Source organism: Entelurus aequoreus, linkage group LG05 (genome assembly GCF_033978785.1).
Source record: "Entelurus aequoreus isolate RoL-2023_Sb linkage group LG05, RoL_Eaeq_v1.1, whole genome shotgun sequence".
NCBI classification, from domain to species: Eukaryota; Metazoa; Chordata; class Actinopteri; order Syngnathiformes; family Syngnathidae; genus Entelurus; species Entelurus aequoreus.
This window is the reverse complement of record NC_084735.1, coordinates 7,898,074-7,918,073: the sequence shown is the minus strand read 5'-3', so window position 1 is coordinate 7,918,073 and position 20,000 is coordinate 7,898,074. Positions and strand designations below refer to the sequence as shown.

General features: G+C 36.5%; 2 protein-coding genes across 3 annotated transcripts in view; one reads left to right on the top strand and one right to left on the bottom strand.

Moving 5' to 3' along the window:
• The window catches only part of LOC133650116 (cytochrome c oxidase assembly factor 4 homolog, mitochondrial-like), a 324,940-nt gene that overhangs the window by 263,905 nt on the left and 41,035 nt on the right, over positions 1-20,000 (bottom strand). The gene's annotated exons all lie outside the window — the stretch shown is intronic.
• Positions 1-20,000, top strand: part of LOC133650115 (ubiquitin-like protein 3) — a 45,931-nt gene that overhangs the window by 24,375 nt on the left and 1,556 nt on the right. Inside the window, exons 2-4 of the mRNA XM_062046951.1 lie at positions 12,498-12,606; positions 15,924-16,010; positions 18,467-18,544. Of these exons, the coding sequence (XP_061902935.1) occupies positions 12,498-12,606; positions 15,924-16,010; positions 18,467-18,544 (274 nt within the window). The remainder of the gene's footprint in view (positions 1-12,497; positions 12,607-15,923; positions 16,011-18,466; positions 18,545-20,000) is intronic.

Here is a 20,000-nt window from a genome sequence, read left to right as displayed (position 1 = left end):
TGTTGTTGTGTGAATGTTACATCTGTTGTTGTTGTTGTGTGAATGTTACATCTGTTGTTGTTATTGTGTGAATGTTACATCTGTTGTTGTTGTTGTGTGAATGTTGCATCTCTTGTTGTTGTTGTGTGAATGTTACATCTGTTGTTGTTGTGTGAATGTTACATCTGTTGTTGTTGTTGTGTGAATGTTACATCTGTTGTTGTTGTTGTGTGAATGTTACATCTGTTGTTGTTGTGTGAATGTTACATCTCTTGTTGTTGTGTGAATGTTACATCTGTTGTTGTTGTTGTTGTGTGAATGTTACATCTGTTGTTGTTGTGTGAATGTTACATCTCTTGTTGTTGTTGTGTGAATGTTACATCTGTTGTTGTTATTGTGTGAATGTTACATCTGTTGTTGTTGTGTGAATGTTACATCTGTTGTTGTTATTGTGTGAATGTTACATCTGTTGTTGTTGTGTGAATGTTACATCTGTTGTTGTTATTGTGTGAATGTTACATCTGTTGTTGTTGTGTGAATGTTACATCTCTTGTTGTTGTGTGAATGTTACATCTGTTGTTGTTGTTGTTGTGTGAATGTTACATCTGATGTTGTTGTGTGAATGTTACATCTCTTGTTGTTGTTGTGTGAATGTTACATCTGTTGTTGTTATTGTGTGAATGTTACATCTGTTGTTGTTGTTGTGTGAATGTTACATCTGTTGTTGTTGTGTGAATGTTACATCTGTTGTTGTTGTTGTGTGAATGTTACGTCTGTTGTTGTTGTGTGAATGTTACATCTGTTGTTGTTGTTGTTGTTGTGTGAATGTTACATCTGTTGTTGTTGTTGTGTGAATGTTACATCTGTTGTTGTTGTGTGAATGTTACATCTGTTGTTGTTGTTGTTGTTGTGTGAATGTTACATCTGTTGTTGTTGTGTGAATGTTACATATGTTGTTGTTGTGTGAATGTTACATCTGTTGTTGTTGTTGTGTGAATGTTACATCTCTTGTTGTTGTTGTTGTTGTTGTGTGAATGTTACATATGTTGTTGTTGTGTGAATGTTACATCTGTTGTTGTTGTGTGAATGTTACATCTCTTGTTGTGTGAATGTTACATCTCTTGTTGTTGTGTGAATGTTACATCTCTTGTTGTTGTTGTGTGAATGTTACATCTGTTGTTGTTGTGTGAATGTTACATGTGTTGTTATTGTGTGAATGTTACATATGTTGTTATTGTGTGAATGTTACATATGTTGTTGTTGTGTGAATGTTACATATGTTGTTATTGTGTGAATGTTATATATGTTGTTGTGTGAATGTTACATATGTTGTTATTGTGTGAATGTTATATATGTTGTTGTTGTGTGAATGTTACATCGGTTGTTGTTGTGTGAATGTTACATATGTTGTTATTGTGTGAATGTTACATCTGTTGTTGTTGTGTGAATGTTACATATGTTGTTATTGTGTGAATGTTACATATGTTGTTATTGTGTGAATGTTACATCTGTTGTTGTTGTGTGAATGTTACATATGTTGTTATTGTGTGAATGTTACATGTATTGTTATTGTGTGAATGTTATATATGTTGTTGTTGTGTGAATGTTACATCTGTTGTTATTGTGTGAATGTTACATCTGTTGTTATTGTGTGAATGTTACATCTGTTGTGTGAATGTTACATCTGTTGTTATTGTGTGAATGTTACATCTGTTGTTATTGTGTGAATGTTACATCTGTTGTTGTGTGAATGTTACATCTGTTGTTGTGTGAATGTTACATGTTGTTATTGTGTGAATGTTACATCTGTTGTTGTTGTGTGAATGTTACATACATTGTTATTGTGTGAATGTTACATCTGTTGTTGTTGTTGTTGTGTGAATGTTACATCTGTTGTTGTTGTTGTGTGAATGTTACATCTGTTGTTGTTGTTGCGTGAATGTTACATCTGTTGTTGTGTGAATGTTACATCTGTTGTTGTTGTTGTTGTGTGAATGTTACATCTGTTGTTGTTGTGTGAATGTTACATCTGTTGTTGTTGTGTGAATGTTACATCTGTTGTTGTTGTGTCAATGTTACATATGTTGTTGTTGTGTGAATGTTACATATGTTGTTGTTGTGTGAATGTTACATATGTTGTTGTTGTGTGAATGTTACATCTGTTGTTGTTGTGTGAATGTTACATCTGTTGTTGTTGTGTGAATGTTACATCTGTTGTTGTTGTTGTTGTGTGAATGTTACATCTGTTGTTGTTGTTGTTGTGTGAATGTTACATATGTTGTTGTTGTGTGAATGTTACATCTGTTGTTGTTGTGTGAATGTTACATCTGTTGTTGTGTGAATGTTACATATGTTGTTGTTGTTGTGTGAATGTTACATCTCTTGTTGTTGTGTGAATGTTACATCTGTTGTTGTTGTGTGAATGTTACATCTGTTGTTGTTGTGTGAATGTTACATCTCTTGTTGTTGTTGTGTGAATGTTACATCTGTTGTTGTGTGAATGTTACATCTCTTGTTGTTGTTGTTGTGTGAATGTTACATCTGTTGTTGTTGTTGTGTGAATGTTACATATGTTGTTGTTGTGTGAATGTTACATCTGTTGTTGTTGTGTGAATGTTACATCTGTTGTTGTGTGAATGTTACATATGTTGTTGTTGTGTGAATGTTACATCTCTTGTTGTTGTGTGAATGTTACATCTGTTGTTGTTGTTGTGTGAATGTTACATCTGTTGTTGTGTGAATGTTACATCTCTTGTTGTTGTTGTGTGAATGTTACATCTGTTGTTGTTGTGTGAATGTTACATCTCTTGTTGTTGTTGTTGTTGTGTGAATGTTACATATGTTGTTGTTGTGTGAATGTTACATATGTTGTTGTTGTGTGAATGTTACATCTGTTGTTGTTGTTGTGTGAATGTTACATCTGTTGTTGTGTGAATGTTACATATGTTGTTGTTGTTGTGTGAATGTTACATCTGTTGTTGTTGTTGTGTGAATGTTACATCTGTTGTTGTTGTGTGAATGTTACATCTCTTGTTGTTGTGTGAATGTTACATCTCTTGTTGTTGTGTGAATGTTACATCTGTTGTTGTTGTGTGAATGTTACATCTCTTGTTGTTGTGTGAATGTTACATATGTTGTTGTTGTGTGAATGTTACATCTGTTGTTGTGTGAATGTTACATATGTTGTTGTGTGAATGTTACATCTGTTGTTGTTGTGTGAATGTTACATCTGTTGTTGTTGTGTGAATGTTACATCTCTTGTTGTTGTGTGAATGTTACATCTGTTGTTGTTGTGTGAATGTTACATCTCTTGTTGTTGTGTGAATGTTACATATGTTGTTGTTGTGTGAATGTTACATCTCTTGTTGTTGTGTGAATGTTACATATGTTGTTGTTGTGTGAATGTTACATCTCTTGTTGTTGTTGTGTGAATGTTACATCTGTTGTTGTTGTGTGAATGTTACATCTGTTGTTGTTGTTGTGTGAATGTTACATCTGTTGTTGTTGTGTGAATGTTACATCTGTTGTTGTTGTGTGAATGTTACATCTGTTGTTGTGTGAATGTTACATATGTTGTTGTGTGAATGTTACATATGTTGTTGTTGTGTGAATGTTACATATGTTGTTGTTGTGTGAATGTTACATCTGTTGTTGTTGTGTGAATGTTACATATGTTGTTGTTGTGTGAATGTTACATATGTTGTTGTTGTGTGAATGTTACATCTCTTGTTGTTGTTGTGTGAATGTTACATCTCTTGTTGTTGTGTGAATGTTACATCTGTTGTTGTTGTGTGAATGTTACATCTGTTGTTGTTGTGTGAATGTTACATATGTTGTTGTTTGAATGTTACATCTCTTGTTGTTGTGTGAATGTTACATATGTTGTTGTTGTGTGAATGTTACATCTGTTGTTGTTGTGTGAATGTTACATCTGTTGTTGTTGTTGTGTGAATGTTACATATGTTGTTGTTGTGTGAATGTTACATCTCTTGTTGTTGTGTGAATGTTACATCTGTTGTTGTTGTGTGAATGTTACATCTCTTGTTGTTGTGTGAATGTTACATATGTTGTTGTTGTGTGAATGTTACATCTCTTGTTGTTGTGTGAATGTTACATCTGTTGTTGTTGTTGTTGTTGTGTGAATGTTACATCTGTTGTTGTTGTTGTGTGAATGTTACATCTCTTGTTGTTGTGTGAATGTTACATCTCTTGTTGTTGTTGTTGTGTGAATGTTACATCTCTTGTTGTTGTTGTTGTTGTGTGAATGTTACATCTCTTGTTGTTGTTGTTGTGTGAATGTTACATCTGTTGTTGTTGTTGTTGTTGTGTGAATGTTACATCGATCTTGTTGTTGTGTGAATGTTACATCTCTTGTTGTGTGAATGTTACATATGTTGTTGTTGTGTGAATGTTACATCTGTTGTTGTTGTTGTGTGAATGTTACATCTCTTGTTGTTGTGTGAATGTTACATCTCTTGTTGTTGTTGTGTGAATGTTACATCTGTTGTTGTTGTGTGAATGTTACATCTCTTGTTGTTGTGTGGAAGTTGTTATTGTGTGAATGTTACATAGGTTATTGTGTGAATGTTACATCTGTTGTTGTGTGAATGTTACATACGTTGTTGTTGTGTGAATGTTACATGTTGTTATTGTGTGAATGTTACATATATTGTTATTGTGTGAATGTTATATATGTTGTTGTGTGAATGTTACATCTGTTGTTGTTGTGTGAATGTTACATATGTTGTTATTGTGTGAATGTTACATCTGTTGTTGTTGTGTGAATGTTACATGTGTTGTTATTGTGTAAATGTTACATCTGTTGTTGTTGTGTGAATGTTACATATGTTGTTATTGTGTGAATGTTACATATATTGTTATTGTGTGAATGTTACATATGTTGTTGTTGTGTGAATGTTACATATGTTGTTATTGTGTGAATGTTATATATGTTGTTGTTGTGTGAATGTTACATATGTTGTTATTGTGTAAATGTTACATCGGTTGTTGTGTGAATGTTACATATGTTGTTATTGTGTGAATGTTACATCTGTTGTTGTTGTGTGAATGTTACATATGTTGTTATTGTGTGAATGTTACATATGTTGTTATTGTGTGAATGTTACATCTGTTGTTGTTGTGTGAATGTTACATATGTTGTTATTGTGTGAATGTTACATATATTGTTATTGTGTGAATGTTATATATGTTGTTGTTGTGTGAATGTTACATCTGTTGTTATTGTGTGAATGTTACATCTGTTGTTATTGTGTGAATGTTACATCTGTTGTTATTGTGTGAATGTTACATCTGTTGTTGTGTGAATGTTACATCTGTTGTTGTGTGAATGTTACATATGTTGTTATTGTGTGAATGTTACATCTGTTGTTGTTGTGTGAATGTTACATATGTTGTTATTGTGTGAATGTTACATCTGTTGTTGTTGTGTGAATGTTACATCTGTTGTTGTTGTTGTTGTGTGAATGTTACATCTGTTGTTGTTGTGTGAATGTTACATCTGTTGTTATTGTGTGAATGTTACATCTGTTGTTATTGTGTGAATGTGCAAATGAAAATGAAAATTTGCGCGTGTCCGCCTTCGTAGTTCGTGCCGACACCGTTTTCTCTCTATCTTCTTGTTATGTGACATTCATCCTCCACTGTTGCCATTTCTAATATAAAGTAGTGTAAAGTTCTTACTTATACCTGTCAGTAAACTCACCATGACAGCACTAAAACATACCGGTGTAGTGAGTTGACATTATTCACCCAAGGAACTTTAGTTGTTAGAGAGTTCCGGTCGGACGGTTTTTGATGTTTCCGGACGAGGAGACGCTGCTCCGCTATTGATTGAAGTAAAGTCTGAACTAGCTAGCTGTTTTAACGACGGGGAGAAGATGCTGTTGAAGTGGAGGCACGTAAATAAGACCGCCCACAAAACGGCGCATCGTGAAGCGACTAAAACATCATCTATGCAACATTTTGAGCAAAGAACCACCATTACATGTTATGTAGACCACAAGGAAGTTTTTAACATTTAGACAAAAACCATAATAATATGACTCCTTTAATGCGCCTTATAATCTGGTGCGCCTTATATATGGAAAAAGATGGAAAATAGAGCATTCATCGGCAGTGCGCCTTATAACACGGTACGCCCTATGGTCTGGAAAATACTTTCCCCTTTTATTTACCTTCTTTTAAGTTTATTTACATTCTTTGATTTATCATCTTTGCCTTTTCTTTAATACTTCCTCCCTCTATTTACCTTCTTTTATTTACTTTTTTTTTTTTTTTTACTATCCTTTACCAGCAGATGTGTTGGAAAAAAAGCCTCATTAGTCATCTTTCTGCAGTAAAGCTGCACAATTCTGTCAAGAAATCTGAATCATGATTGTTTTTGTTTTTGTTACGGTCTGCTTGAAAGAAAACTCTTTTGACATTTTCATTTTCAAGTGGAACAACAAAAAATTGCTGGCACGTAAATAAAACTTCTCACAAGGTCACCATTTTCATTTTCTACTATCACTTTTCTCCACTCAAATTCAGAGTTATAAAGTTGACTTGGAATTGGTAAAAGAACAGTTGGAATATTTTGGAGAACTACTGAAACACTCTCATACACACTACTGGAACACTCTCATACACTACTGAAACACTCTCATATACACTACTGAAACACTCTCATATACACTACTTAAACACTCTCATACACTACTGAAACACTCTCATATACACTACTGAAACACTCTCATATACACTACTTAAACACTCTCATACACTACTGAAACACTCTCATATACACTACTGAAACACTCTCATATACACTACTGAAACACACTCATACACTACTGAAACACTCTCATATACACTACTGAAACACTCTCATATACACTACTGAAACACACTCATACACTACTGAAACACTCTCATATACACTACTTAAACACTCTCATACACTACTGAAACACACTCATACACTACTGAAACACTCTCATATACACTACTGAAACACACTCATACACTACTGAAACACTCTCATATACACTACTTAAACACTCTCATACACACTACTGAAACACTCTCATATACACTACTTAAACACTCTCATACACACTACTGAAACACACTCATACACTACTGAAACACTCTCATATACTCTACTTAAACACTCTCATATACACTACTTAAACACTCTCATACACTACTGAAACACACTCATACACTACTGAAACACTCTCATATACACTACTGAAACACACTCATACACTACTGAAACACTCTCATACACACTACTGAAACACTCTCATATACACTACTTAAACACTCTCATACACACTACTGAAACACACTCATACAATACTGAAACACTCTCATATACACTACTTAAACACTCTCACACACACTACTGAAACACTCTCATATACACTACTGAAACACTCTCATACACACTACTGAAACACTCTCATACACACTACTGAAACACTCTCATACACACCACTGAAACACTCTCATACACACTACTGAAACACTCTTATACACACTACTGAAACACTCTCATACACACTACTGAAACACTCTCATACACACTACTGAAACACTCTCATACACACCACTGAAACACTCTCATACACACTACTGAAACACTCTCATACACACTACTGAAACACTCTCATACACACCACTGAAACACTCTCATACACACTACTTAAACACTCTCATACACACTACTGAAACACTCTCATACACACTACTGAAACACTCTCATACACACCACTGAAACACTCTCATACACACTACTGAAACACTCTCATACACACTACTGAAACACTCTCATACACACCACTGAAACACTCTCATACACACTACTGAAACACTCTCATACACACCACTGAAACACTCTCATACACACTACTGAAACACTCTCATACACACTACTGAAACACTCTCATACACACCACTGAAACACTCTCATACACACTACTGAAACACTCATACACACTACTGAAACACTCTTATACACACTACTGAAACACTCTCATACACTACTGAAACACTCCTACACACTACTGAAACACTCTCATAAGTTGTCATATTTACCTTCTTTTAAGTTTATTTATATAATTTTATGTATCATCTTTGCCTTTTCTTGAATACTTCCCCCTTCTATTTACCTTCTTTTATTTACCTTTTTATTTTTATTTTTTACTATCCTTTACTTTCTATTCAACTAGTTTTACCTTTTATGTGTTCTGGGTTTGATATAAAATGATAAGTCAAAGCTTTTTTCCAACAAATGAGTCGTTTTAAGTGATGAATCATTGCAGTCCTAATGTTTATTATTATTATTATTATTATATTTGATGTCACTGCAAGATGCTCCTCATTTCCAATAAAAACTCACAATAACAAACATTTTGTTGCATGAAGTGACAACATGAAGTGACAACATGAAGTGACAACATGAGTGGAAATAAAGCAAGCGTGCATGAACATCCCAAAGGTTGCAGCTCACAGGGCCTCAGGAAGTAACTCTTATGTAACCTTGTGCGTGCGTGTGCGTGTGCGTGTGCGTGTGTGTGTGTGTGCGTGCGTGCGTGCGTGTGTGCGTGCGTGCGTGTGTGCGTGCGTGCGTGCGTGCGCGTGCGTGTGTGTGTGTGTGTGCGTGCGTGCGTGTGTGTGTGTGTGTGTGTGTGTGTGTGTGTGTGTGTGTGTGTGTGTGTGTGTGTGCGTGCGTGCGTGTGTGTGTGTGTGTGTGTGTGTGTGTGTGCGTGCGTGCGTGCGTGTGTGTGTGTGTGTGTAGCAGTCCTTCATATGTCATCTATTGCTGCGTGTTGGATGTTGTCAACAAGGTGACAAAAGAGTGGAGGAGGTGGAGTCCATTCTCCACTAACTTCCTGGTCATGTGACTTATGTTTAGGTGGTGTTCCTTCCTGGTTATGTTATGATGTTATGTTTAGGTGGTGTTCCTTCCTGGTTATGTTATGATGTTATGTTTAGGTGGTGTTCCTTCCTGGTTATGTTATGATGTTATGTTTAGGTGGTGTTCCTTCCTGGTTATGTTATGATGTTATGTTTAGGCGGTGTTCCTTCCTGGTTATGATGTTATGTTTAGGTGGTGTTCCTTCCTGGTTATGATGTTATGTTTAGGTGGTGTTCCTTCCTGGTTATGTTACGATGTTATGTTTAGGTGGTGTTCCTTCCTGGTTATGTTATAATGTCATGTTCAGGTGGTGTTCCTTCCTGGTTATGATGTTATGTTTAGGTGGTGTTCCTTCCTGGTTATGTTATGATATGTTTAGGTGGTGTTCCTTCCTGGTTGTGATGTTATGTTTAGGTGGTGTTCCTTCCTGGTTATGTTATGATGGTATGTTTAGGCGGTGTTCCTTCCTGGTTATGTTATGATGTTATGTTTAGGCGGTGTTCCTTCCTGGTTATGTTATGATGTTATGTTTAGGTGGTGTTCCTTCCTGGTTATGTTATGATGTTATGTTTAGGCGGTGTTCCTTCCTGGTTATGTTATGATGTTATGTTTAGGCGGTGTTCCTTCCTGGTTATGTTATGATGTTATGTTTAGGTGGTGTTCCTTCCTGGTTATGTTATGATGTTATGTTTAGGTGGTGTTCCTTCCTATGTATGTTATGTTTAGGTGGTGTTCCTTCCTGGTTATGTTATAATGTCATGTTTAGGTGGTGTTCCTTCCTGGTTATGATGTTATGTTTAGGTGGTGTTCCTTCCTGGTTATGTTACGATGTTATGTTTAGGTGGTGTTCCTTCCTGGTTATGATGTTATGTTTAGGTGGTGTTCCTTCCTATGTATGTTATGTTTAGGTGGTGTTCCTTCCTGGTTATGTTATAATGTCATGTTTAGGTGGTGTTCCTTCCTGGTTATGATGTTATGTTTAGGTGGTGTTCCTTCCTGGTTATGTTACGATGTTATGTTTAGGTGGTGTTCCTTCCTGGTTATGATGTTATGTTTAGGTGGTGTTCCTTCCTGGTTATGTTATAATGTCATGTTCAGGTGGTGTTCCTTCCTGGTTATGATGTTATGTTTAGGTGGTGTTCCTTCCTGGTTATGTTATGATATGTTTAGGTGGTGTTCCTTCCTGGTTGTGATGTTATGTTTAGGTGGTGTTCCTTCCTGGTTATGTTATGATGGTATGTTTAGGCGGTGTTCCTTCCTGGTTATGTTATGATGTTATGTTTAGGCGGTGTTCCTTCCTAGTTATGTTATGATGTTATGTTTAGGTGGTGTTCCTTCCTGGTTATGTTATGATGTTATGTTTAGGCGGTGTTCCTTCCTGGTTATGTTATGATGTTATGTTTAGGCGGTGTTCCTTCCTGGTTATGTTATGATGTTATGTTTAGGTGGTGTTCCTTCCTGGTTATGTTATGATGTTATGTTTAGGTGGTGTTCCTTCCTGGTTATGTTATGATGTTATGTTTAGGCGGTGTTCCTTCCTAGTTATGTTATGATGTTATGTTTAGGTGGTGTTCCTTCCTGGTTATGTTATGATGTTATGTTTAGGCGGTGTTCCTTCCTGGTTATGTTATGATGTTATGTTTAGGCGGTGTTCCTTCCTGGTTATGTTATGATGTTATGTTTAGGTGGTGTTCCTTCCTGGTTATGTTATGATGTTATGTTTAGGCGGTGTTCCTTCCTGGTTATGTTATGATGTTATGTTTAGGTGGTGTTCCTTCCTGGTTATAATATGATGTCATGTTTTAGGTGGTGTTCCTTACTGGTTACGTTATGATGTCATGTTTTAGGTGGTGTTCCTCATCGTGGGCGCAGGAAGTGAACAAAGTCCAAAACATAAAACCGCTTATCTTTTGCTGGAAAGGATTTTTTTCAACAGATTTGAACAGTTCCAAAGTCAAAGTGTTCCTCGTTGTGGTTTGTTAGCCAACTCTTCATTTTGCAGTCTTTAGAGTACATGACAACATGCTAACTGTTAGCATGTTGTCTCACACACACTACTGAAACACTCTCAAACACACTACTGAAACACTCTCATACACACTACTGAAACACTGTCATACACACTAAATAAATGATAAATGGGTTATACTTGTATAGCGCTTTTCTACCTTCAAGGTACTCAAAGCGCTTTGACAGTATTTCCACATTCACACATTCACACACTGATGGCGGGAGCTGCCATGCAAGGCACTAACCAGCAGCCATCAGGAGCAAGGGTGAAGTGTCTTGCCCAAGGACACAACGGATGTGACTACTGAAACACTCTCATACACACTACCGAAACACTCTCATACACACTACTAAAACACTCTTACACACTACCGAAACACTCTCATACACACTACTAAAACACTCTTACACACTACTGAAACACTCTTATACACACTACTGAAACACTCTTATACACACTACTGAAACACTCTCATACACACTACTGAAACACTCTCATACACACTACTGAAACACTCTCATACACACTACTGAAACACTCTCATACACACTACTGAAACACTCTCATACACACTACTGAAACACTCTTACACACTACTGAAACACTCTTATACACACTACTAAAACACTCTCATACACACTACTGAAACACTCTCATACACACTACTGAAACACTCTCATACACACTACTCAAACACTCTCATACACACTACTGAAACACTCTCATACACACTACTGAAACACTCTCATACACACTACTGAAACACTCTCATACACACTACTGAAACACTCTCATACACACTACTGAAACACTCTCATACACACTACCGAAACACTCTTAAACACACTACTGAAACACTCTCATACACACTACTGAAACACTCAAACACACTACTGAAACACTCAAACACACTACTGAAACACTCTCATACACACTACTGAAACACTCTCATACACACTACTGAAACACTCTCATACACACTACTGAAACACTCTTAAACACACTACTGAAACACTCTCATACACACTACTGAAACACTCTCATACACACTACTGAAACACTCTCAAACACACTACTGAAACACTCTCATACACTACTGAAACACTCTCATACACTACTGAAACACTTTTATACACACTACTGAAACACTCTCATACACACTACTGAAACACTCTCATACACACTACTGAAACACTCATACACACTACTGAAACACTCATACACACTACTGAAACACTCTCATACACACTACTGAAACACTCTTATACACACTACTGAAACACTCTCATACACACTACTGAAACACTCTTATACACACTACTGAAACACTCTTATACACAATACTGAAACACTCTCATACACAATACTGAAACACTCTCATACCCACTACTACCACACACACACACACACACACACACACACACACACACACACACACACACACACACACACACACACACACACACACACACACACACACACACACACACACACACACACACACACACACACAGTCCGGGGGATGTTTCAGCTTCCTGTTTGAGTCCTGCCAGGTGACTGACGTGACGTTTATGTGTCTGACAGATCAACCTGCGACTCATCTTAGTCAGCGGGAAGACCAAAGAGTTCCTTTTTTCGCCCAGCGATTCGGCGGCAGACATCGCCAAGCAGGTTTATGACGACTGGCCAATGGGTGAGCGAGACCACGCACGCACACACACACACACACACGCACACACACACACACACACACGCACGCACACACACACACACTCCAGTGTGGGAGGTTGCGTGTGGACACATGTATTGGGACAGGAAGTGACAAAAGCAAGCTTTGACAGCTTTCACTCTGTAAGAAGTGATTCTTCCTCAAAATGTCCCCACCGAGTTGGAAGCGTGTCCCAATACTTGAGTTCACATGGTGTGAGTTGACGTGTTGAAGTGTTTCTACCACGTCATGTGCCACACACACACTAAAGTACACACATAGCAAGCGTGCACACAAACAAAAAGACACACTAGTATGCGTAAGGGGCCGTTAGGGACATTATTCAGAACTACCTCTCAAATACACGACTGAAACGCTCTCACACACACTACAGAATAGTTTTTATCACACACGCAAGTGAAATGATCTCGTATACTCTCGTATATATAACGCTCACATACACACTACTCAAACACTCTCAAACACACGACTGAAACACTCATACACACTACTGAAACACTCTTACACACTACTGAAACACTCTTATACACACACGACTGAAACACTCTCATACACACTACTGAAACACTCTTATACACACTACTGAAACACTCTCATACACACTACTCAAACACTCTCATACACACTACTGAAACACTCTCATTCACACTACTTAAACACTCTTATACACACTACTGAAACACTCTCATACACACTACTGAAACACTCTCATACACACTACTGAATTTATTTTATCACACACGCAACTGAAATGGTCTCGTATACACTCCGACCTATAACGCTCGCATACACACTACTCAATTGCTTTCATACATACGGCTGAAACGCTCTCATACACACTACTCAAACACTCTCATACACACTACTCAAACACTCTCATACACACTACTGAAACACTCTCATTCACACTACTTAAACACTCTTATACACACTACTGAAACACTCTCATACACACTACTGAAACACTCTCATACACACTACTGAATTTATTTTATCACACACGCAACTGAAATGCTCTCGTATACACTCCGACCTATAACGCTCGCATACACACTACTCAATTGCTTTCATACATACGGCTGAAACGCTCTCATACACACTACTCAAACACTCTCATACACACTACTCAAACACTCTCATACACACTACTGAAACACTCTCATTCACACTACTTAAACACTCTTATACACACTACTGAAACACTCTCATACACACTACTGAAACACTCTCATACACACTACTGAATTTATTTTATCACACACGCAACTGAAATGCTCTCGTATACACTCCGACCTATAACGCTCGCATACACACTACTCAATTGCTTTCATACATACGGCTGAAACGCTCTCATACACACTACTCAAACACTCTCATACACACTACTCAAACACTCTCATACACACTACTGAAACACTCATACACACTACTCACTCTCACTCACACTACTGAAACACTCTTATTACTGAAATTCTCTCATTCACGCTACTGAAATGCTCTAATATACAACACTGAACCCCTCTCATACACACTACTGAAATTCGCTCATCACACCACTGAAACGCTCTCATACACACTACTTAAACACTCTTATACACACTACTGAAACACTCTCATACACACTACTGAAACACTCTCATACACACTACTGAATTTATTTTATCACACACGCAACTGAAATGCTCTCGTATACACTCCGACCTATAACGCTCGCATACACACTACTCAATTACTTTCATACATAGGACTGAAACGCTCTCATACACACTACTCAAACACTCTCATACACACTACTTAAACACTCTTACACACACTACTGAAACACTCATACACACTACTCACTCTCACTCACACTACTGAAACACTCTTATTACTGAAATTATCTCATTCACACTACTGAAATGCTCTAATATACAACACTGAACCCCTCTCATACACACTACTGAAATTCGCTCATCACACCAATGAAACGCTCTCATACACACTACTGAAACACTCTCATTCACACTACTGAAACACTCTCATACACACTACTGAAACACTCTCATACACACTACTGAATTTATTTTATCACACACGCAACTGAAATGCTCTCGTATACACTCCGACCTATAACGCTCGCATACACACTACTCAATTGCTTTCATACATACGACTGAAACGCTCTCATACACACTACTCAAACACTCTCATACACACTACTTAAACACTCTTACACACACTACTGAAACACTCATACACACTACTCACACTACTGAAACACTCTTATTACTGAAATTCTCTCATTCACGCTACTGAAATGCTCTAATATACAACACTGAACCCCTCTCATACACACTACTGAAATTCGCTCATCACACCACTGAAACGCTCTCATACACACTACTGAAACACTCTTATACACACTACTGAAACACTCTCATACACACACTACTGAAACACTCTCATTCACACTACTTAAACAGTGTAGTGTGTATGAGAGTGTTTCAGTAGTGTGTGTGAGAGTGTTTCAGTAGTGTGTATAAGTGTCAGTAGTGTGTGTGAGAGTGTTTCAGTAGTATGTATAAGTGTTTCAGTGGTGTGTGTGAGAGTGTTTCAGTAGTGTGTATGAGAGTGTTTCAGTAGTATGTATAAGTGTTTCAGTAGTGTGTGTGAGAGTGTTTCAGTAGTATGTATAAGTGTTTCAGTAGTATGTATAAGTGTTTCAGTAGTGTGTGTGAGAGTGTTTCAGTAGTGTGTGTGAGAGTGTTTCAGTAGTGTGTATGAGAGTGTTTCAGTAGTATGTATAAGTGTTTCAGTAGTGTGTGTGAGAGTGTTTAAGTAGTGTGTATGAGAGTGTTTCAGTAGTGTGTGTGAGAGTGTTTCAGTAGTGTGTATGAGAGTGTTTCAGTAGTATGTATAAGTGTTTCAGTAGTGTGTGTGAGAGTGTTTCAGTAGTATGTATAAGTGTTTCAGTAGTGTGTGTGAGAGTGTTTCAGTAGTATGTATAAGTGTTTCAGTAGTATGTATAAGTGTTTCAGTAGTGTGTGTGAGTGTTTCAGTAGTGTGTATGAGAGTGTTTCAGTAGTGTGTGTGAGAGTGTTTCAGTAGTGTGTATGAGAGTGTTTCAGTAGTGTGTGTGAGAGTGTTTCAGTAGTGTGTATGAGAGTGTTTCAGTAGTGTGTGTGAGAGTGTTTCAGTAGTGTGTGTGAGAGTGTTTCAGTAGTATGAGAGTATTGAACATGATAATTGTACAGTATGAAAGATGAGTGAAGTATGAATGCTGCTGGCCATGTTTTCAGACTGGGAGGAAGAACAAGTCAGCAGTCCCAACATCCTGAGGCTCATCTACCAGGGACGCTTCCTGCACGGCAACGTCGCGCTAGGAGGTGATGGCACACACACACACACACACACACACACACACACACACACACACACACACACACACACACACACACACACACACACACACACACACACACACACACACACACACACACACACACACACACACACACACACACACACACACACACACACACACACACGCACACACACACATGGTGCAGGTTCTGGAAAGTTCTTCTGCTGTTGATGTTTTCCTTAGAACAGAAGAAGCTCAGTGCTGAGGACAAGCTGCCTTTCACACAGACAGGAAGTGCAGGAAAAGGGTGGGGGTAGTCACTTCCTTTAAGAGGCCAAAGGTGCTCTCACACCTGTCCTCTACACCACTGTGTGCTACACCAAACTGTCCTCTACACCACTCTGTGCTACACCAAACTGTCCTCTACACCACTCTGTGCTACACCAAACTGTCCTCTACACCAGTGGTCCCCAACCACCGGGCCGATTGGTACCGGGCCACGCAAGAAATTAAAAAAAAAAAAGTGTTTTATTTATTTGTTTTATTTTTTATTAAATCAACATAAAAACACAATATATACATTATATATCAATATAGATCAATACAGTCTGCAGGGATACAGTTCGTAAGCACACATGATTGTATTTCTTTATGAAAAATTTTTAAAAAAAAATGTATTTCTTTATGGGGAAAAAAAAAAAAAAAAAAAAAATCCACCCCCCCTCCACCCCCGGTCCGTGGGACAAATTTTCCAAACTGTCCTCTACACCACTCTGTGCTACACCAAACTGTCCTCTACACCACTCTGTGCTACACCAAACTGTCCTCTACACCAGTGGTCCCCAACCACCAGGCCGATTTGTACCGGGCCGCACAAGAAATTAAAAATTAAAAAAAAATTAAAATAAAATATATATATATTTTTTTTACATAAATCAGCATAAAAAACACATTATATATCAATATATATCAATACAGTCTGCAGGGATACAGTCTGTAAGCACACATGATTGTATTTGTTTATGGAAAAAAAAAAAAAAATTTCACCCCCCCACCTCCCGTTCTATTTTGATGATGTTTTATTTTGATGACATTTTATTTTGATGACGTATTTTGATGTTTTATTTTAATGACATTTTATTTTGATTACGTATTTTGATGACATTTTATTTTGATAACGTATTTTGATGTTTTATTTTAATGTCATATTTTGATAACATTTTATTTTGATGACATTTTATTTTGATGACATTTTATTTTGATGACGTATTTTGAGGACATTTTATTTTAATGACATTTTATTTTGATGACGTATTTTGATGACATTTTATTTTGATAACGTATTGATGTTTTATTTTAATGACATTTTATTTTGATGCCGTATTTTGATGGCATTTTATTTTGATGACGTTTTATTTCGATAACGTATTGATGTTTTATTTTAATGACATTTTATTTTGATGACGTATTTTGATGACATTTTATTTTGATGACATTTTATTTTGTTGATGTATTTTGATGACGTTTTATTTTGATGACGTATTTTGATGACATTTTATTTTAATGACATTTTATTTTGATGACGTATTTTGATGACATTTTATTTTGATGACGTTTTATTTCGATAACGTATTGATGTTTTATTTTAATGACATTTTATTTTGATGCCGTATTTTGATGGCATTTTATTTTAATGACCTTTTATTTTGATGGTGTTTTATTTTGATGCCGTATTTTGATGGCATTTTATTTTGAGGCCGTATTTTGATGACATTTTATTTTGATGACGAATTTTGATGACATTTTATTTTGATAACATTTTATTTTGATGACATATTTTGATGTTTTATTTGAATTACATTTTATTTTGATGCCGTATTTTGATGGCATTTTATTTTGATGATGTTTTGTTTTGATAACGTATTTTGATGACATTTTATTTTGATGACATTGATGTTTTATTTTAATGACATTTTATTTTGATGCCGTATTTTGATGGCATTTTATTTTGATGATGTTTTATTTTGATTACATTTTATTTTGATAACGTATTTTGATGGCATTTTATTTTGATGACATTGATGTTTTATTTTAATGACATTTTATTTTGATGCCGTATTTTGATGGCATTTTATTTTGATGACATTTTATTTTGATGGCATTTTATTTTAATGACCTTTTATTTTAATGACCTTTTATTTTGATGACGTTTTACTTTGATGCCGTATTTTGATGACATTTTATTTTAATGACTTTTTATTTTGATGACATTTTATTTTGATGACATTTTATTTTAATGACCTTTTATTTTGATGACGTTTTACTTTGATGCCGTATTTTGATGACATTTTATTTTGATGACATATTTTGATGTTTTATTTTAATGACATTTTATTTTGATGCCGTATTTTGATGACATTTTATTTTGATGACATTTTATTTTGATGAGGTATATTGATGATATTGTTGTGTGTGCAGCACTGAAGTTGCCTCTGGGTAAAACCAGCGTCATGCATTTAGTGGCCAGAGAGACGCTGCCTGAGCCCAACTCACAAGGTAACTAACATCCATCTTCTAGCTCCGCCTCCTCCATGTTTACACACCTGTCATGTTAGCATGTACACTACTTCCTTATAAGGCATCAGATTTCTTACTTTGTCATCTGTATAAGGTGTGGTGTTAGGTGTGGTGTTAGTGCTGTATGTCTGTATAAGGTGTGGTGTTAGTGCTGTATGTCTGTATAAAGTGTGGTGTTAGTGCTGTATGTCTGTATAAAGTGTGGTGTTAGTGGTGTATGTCTGTATAAAGTGTGGTGTTAGTGCTGTATGTCTGTATAAAGTGTGGTGTTAGTGCTGTATGTCTGTATAAAATGTAGTGTTAGTGCTGTATGTCTGTATAAAGTGTGGTGTTAGTGCTGTATGTCTGTATAAAGTGTGGTGTTAGTGCTGTATGTCTGTATAAAGTGTAGTGTTAGTGCTGTATGTCTGTATAAAGTGTAGTGTTAGTGTTGTATGTCTGTATAACGTGTGGTGCTAGTGCTGTATGTCTGTATAAAGTGTAGTGTTAGTGCTGTATGTCTGTGTAAAGTGTAGTGTTAGTGCTGTATGTCTGTATAAAGTGTAGTGTTAGTGCTGTATGTCTGTATAAAGTTGTCTGTGTAAAGTGTAGTGTTAGTGCTGTATGTCTGTATAAAGTGTGGTGTTAGTGCTGTATGTCTGTATAAAGTGTGGTGGTAGTGCTGTATGTCTGTATAAAGTTGTCTGTGTAAAGTGTAGTGTTAGTGCTGTATGTCTGTATAAAGTGTGGTGTTAGTTCTGTATGTCTGTATAAAGTGTAGTGTTAGTGCTGTATGTCTGTATAAAGTGTAGTGTTAGTGTTGTATGTCTGTATAACGTGTGGTGCTAGTGCTGTATGTCTGTATAAAGTGTAGTGTTAGTGCTGTATGTCTGTGTAAAGTGTAGTGTTAGTGCTGTATGTCTGTATAAAGTGTAGTGTTAGTGCTGTATGTCTGTATAAAGTTGTCTGTGTAAAGTGTAGTGTTAGTGCTGTATGTCTGTATAAAGTGTGGTGTTAGTGCTGTATGTCTGTATAAAGTGTGGTGGTAGTGCTGTATGTCTGTATAAAGTTGTCTGTGTAAAGTGTAGTGTTAGTGCTGTATGTCTGTATAAAGTGTGGTGTTAGTTCTGTATGTCTGTATAAAGTGTAGTGTTAGTGCTGTATGTCTGTATAAAGTGTAGTGTTAGTGCTGTATGTCTGTATAAAGTGTAGTGTTAGTGCTGTATGTCTGTATAAAGTGTAGTGTTAGTGCTGTATGTCTGTATAAAGTGTGGTGTTAGTGCTGTATGTCTGTATAAAATGTAGTGTTAGTGCTGTATGTCTGTATAAAGTGTGGTGTTAGTGCTGTATGTCTGTATAAAGTGTGGTGTTAGTGCTGTATGTCTGTATAAAATGTAGTGTTAGTGCTGTATGTGTGTATAAGGTGTGGTGTTAGTGCTGTATGTCTGTATAAAGT